Raw genomic sequence first — 4172 nt, 5'->3', positions numbered from 1 at the left:
ATTACACTGACCCTGCTTGATGCTGTAAATTGCTTGGTGAAATAAAATTTCTTTATTTACCAAAAAGAATATGGCTAGTGTATGTATATGAATGGTAGAGTTGAATGGGTTGAGATGGGCATATTTTTATGACGGATCAATTTAAATTAAGTATATGATTTAAATTGGACCACCAAAAAGAAAATTATCAAAATATAAAATAAAATATTTTCTTATTTGAATATAGTTCTGATATATATCTCGGTTACCAAAAAAAATTGTTCTGATATACAATGATTTTATTATTATTTTTTTTTTATGAAATGGGCTTGCATTTAAATAACAAAAAACAAAAAAAAAATACATAATAAATAAATTCCCTGCTGGAGGTTAAAAACCGAGTGGCTTGGGTTAATCCCAATACTGTCTAGATACATGATTTAATCCTTCTTTCAAAAAAAGTTCCTGCATTGTCTGTCCAAACTGCATTGACCGCACCCACCGGCAAAACTTCAAAAATCGTAACTTCTCCAAAGTCCGTTGAGTTAGCATCCTCCTTTGCCATGATGCCTGCTACGCCATTCTGTTCTCTAAAGCAATGAGACACCTCTGGGCTCCCTAGCTTTCTTAGTCTTGACCTGCAAGGCATCATAATATAAATTTCCTATAGCTAGCATAGATATAACCTCCGCGGAATCAATGTTTATCTCTATAGGAAGAGGATTTCTTTGTTCCACAATTTTCAGGCCTTCATTTATAGCTACCATTTCCATATGGTTATTGGTGGATCTATGGTAGCTTTTGTAGAATTGCACTATCCATTTTCCAGTATCTGATCTGATAAACCCGACCAATGCCCTCTTTTCCTGGATTTCCCGGACATGAGCCATCTGTATTTAAGTTTAAACCACCTGTTCCTAGGAGGGTTCCACTTAATACTGATGATTTCATATGAAGGAGGGGGATTTATATTAGGGATGGTGTGTTTATATTCCACATCTAGGCTTGGCTAGGAGTAGGCTTTTCCTAATATTAGGGGGATTTATTATCTTTTGTTTGTTAACTAAACAAAGTACAATCTTTCAAACAAAAATGTTATGCACCAGAACCAGTTCCTGCCTGAGTGACCAGAACCGTATTGCCTTGAATATGTTGTTAAATCACTGATTCCTGATCGCACGTAAAAATCATTAATTCACAAGCATTTCCAGATTCAGAAAACATGATTTCATCTGTCAACTCTCTCAGTTTCGCATAAATATCATCGCAATGAGGATGTGATAGGTCCTCTGCATTGAAAGCATGCACTTCGTTTTGAACTTCTATCCAACTCCAACCAGGTACCTTAACGACACTCCTTTCCCTCATCAGCCTCTTGATGTTAGCTATTTTATCCCACCTTTTAAACTGTCTGTACATGTCGGAGAGCAAAACATAAGTGCTATGCTCTCCCGGCTCCAATTCAAGCAAACGACTGGCTACCTCAATTGCATATTCAATATCACCACATGATCGACAAGTACCTAGCAGAGTTCTCAAAACCATAGCATCAGGATCAAATGGCATCCTTTTAAATAGTTCCTTTGTCTCCTCAAGACGTCCAGCACGCCCAAGTAGATCAATTGCACAAGCATAATGTTCCATTCTAGGAACAATTCCAAAATCAGCTTCCATAGACTTGAAAAAAAGGCAACCTTCTTCAACCAAACCAATGTGACTGCATGCAGTCAAGACAGCAACAAAAGTGATATGATCTAGCTTCACTTCCCTTTGTTTCATTAGGAAGAAGAGGTCAAGCACGAGCTTACCCTGCCCATGTTGTGCATAAGCAAACATGATCGAGTTCCAAGATATCGAACTATCTTTTGGAGAAACTTCAAAGGACTTCCAAGCATCTTCAATGGTTCCACAATTGGAATACATAAGTATCAAAGCACTGCTCACGTACTTATATGACTCGGACCTCAGTTTTAGTGCCAAGGCATGAACTTGTTGACCGAATCGAAGAGTAGCCAAATCTGAGCAGGATCTAAGGGTGGCAGAAAAGGAATACTCATCCATCTCCAGGTTTTCCACCCTCATTTTTGAAAATCTTTCGAAAGCAATTTCACTCCAACCCTTCTGTGACAATCCAGTCAAAATGGAGTTCCAAGAAACAGAATCCTTTGCATCCTGATTTTCAAATACTCTCAGTGCATCATCCATAGAATTTGTGCCTGATTTGGCATACATGGCAATCAACGCATTAGAGATTATAGTTACATTTTCCAATCCTCTCTTCATAATCAAAGCATGCAAACTCTTTCCTCGACTGATATGTCTACCCTCGAAACAACCACTTGTTATACTAGTATATGTATAAGAATCCATCTCCAACCCAAGCCTTTCCATGTCCAAGAATAGTTTAAATGCCTCCTTCTCCTCATCATGTTCTAAATAAGCTGCTAGCATTGAATTCCATGTTACCAAATCTCTACAATTAACAGTACCAACAAAAACACTTTCCGCACTTCCAATATTCCCACATTGGGAATATGCAGTAATTAAAGCATTAAACACTTTGACTTCACAACCTAAACCAAGTTTTTCGACTTTTGCATGAACCTGCATAGTCAACCTGTAAAACCTCTCCTCATTTAGCAACGTTAAAAGCGGAGAAAACGTTCCATCATCAGGTTTCACACCCCATTTCTCCATAGCTCTCAACAACCAAAAACAATACTCCACATCCCCCTTCCCAGCATACCCTGCTATTATAGCATTCCACGACACATAATTGCGTTCAGGCATGCATTTAAACACCTCATTCGCATCGTCAACTTTCCCACACTTAGCGTACATATCCAATAACGCACTCGCTGAATAAACATTCCGTACATATCCCATTTTAACCACATCACAATGCACCTGTTGTCCCAAGGACAACAAGCCATTAGAAGCAACACCCTTTAGTATACTTCCAAAAGTATACTCATTTGCACAAAACCCATGTTGTTTCATCAAATTAAGGAACACCCAAGAACTCTGAAACTTCCCAGAATTGATGTATCCGGAAATCATGATGTTCCAAGAAGCAGTATCTCTGTGGGGAATTTCGTCGAACAGTTTGAGGGCAGTACCAATTTGTCTGCATTTTGTGTATCCGTTTAAGATGGTTGTGGCAGTGTACGTATCAGTTATGTGTGCTGACTTGATAGCTCGACAATGGGTTGCTGTTAGTTTTGACAATGATGGGGCTGATGTTTCAGCAAGTGAATGCAATAGCTTCATTCATGAGTAAACTGAACTCAACTCAAAATCATATCTTGAAAAAGCTAGTTTGTCTTAACCAAATTCAAGACCAAATTATCATTAAGAAGTTGACCTTCTTGCAGTTCAAACTGAAGAAGTTTCTATATTCCGTGTACTTTAATTTTTCAGCAATTTTTCCTCAAGAAAATTTCTTGTTTATTAAAAGACAGATTTTGAATTATTCTTTTTAAAAGATTCAACTGATCAGGCGTCGTACCAAGTAGATATGGGGTTGTGCTTCTGTCTGAAGATGGCCATTGGCTGGTCTTTAAGGGTAACTAAATAGTTTTAAAATGAAGTGTAGCTGATATAATTATTTAATATTAAGAAAATTGGAGAAGTTTGAAAATCATTCACACGTTTTTAAATTTATATTTTGATTTAAATATTAGTTAATATAATAGGAAAAAAGGCGTGTTTCTCTTTTTTTCTCATCTGTTGTTGTTTTTTCTCTCTTCACAATTATTGTTGTACATTATTGCTGCTGTTTTATTCATCATTTTCTGTTTCACTATCATTATTTTCTACTTCATTATCATTTTTTTCTTGTCGATCATTGTTGTTGTTGTTGTTAATGCTACTGCTACTATCTGATCAATTTTTTAAGTTAAATTTTATTTCCTACATCATTTTTCACTTTAGCATTACTTTATAGGTGACTTTGATAAGTAAAATTATGATTTTTATTCGAATTGGTCATCTGAGTACACAGTAGAATTCGATCATTAATCCAACATAAGTGCCCACAATTTAAGCAGATCACTCACCTGGTGCATCTGATGAGTAATCTGTTGCGACGGATGAGTAATCGAATAAATGGATAATCTGTTGCAACCGAATATTTATCTGTTGCAATAGACTAGTTATATGTTACAACAGACTCATTATATGTTGCATCAGAC

The 4172-nt window shown here is 36.6% G+C and overlaps 1 protein-coding gene across 1 annotated transcript; it reads right to left on the bottom strand.

Moving 5' to 3' along the window:
- Positions 1-244: 244 nt before the first annotated feature.
- Positions 245-3744, bottom strand: LOC107844952 (putative pentatricopeptide repeat-containing protein At3g25970). The gene has a single exon (XM_016689270.2). The coding sequence runs from the start codon at positions 3247-3249 to the stop codon at positions 1135-1137; it is 2115 nt and encodes a 704-aa protein (XP_016544756.1). The 5' UTR covers positions 3250-3744; the 3' UTR covers positions 245-1134.
- Positions 3745-4172: the final 428 nt, after the last annotated feature.

This window comes from Capsicum annuum, chromosome 8, assembly GCF_002878395.1.
Source record: "Capsicum annuum cultivar UCD-10X-F1 chromosome 8, UCD10Xv1.1, whole genome shotgun sequence".
NCBI lineage: Eukaryota > Viridiplantae > Streptophyta > Magnoliopsida > Solanales > Solanaceae > Capsicum > Capsicum annuum.
The sequence above is the reverse complement of the archived record's forward strand: the minus strand, read 5'-3'. Positions and strand labels throughout refer to the sequence as shown.

Excerpts from the sequence above, each read along its gene's own strand:
- LOC107844952 (XM_016689270.2), bottom strand. The coding sequence starts at position 3,249 with ATGAAGCTATTGCATTCACTTGCTGAAACATCAGCCCCATCATTGTCA.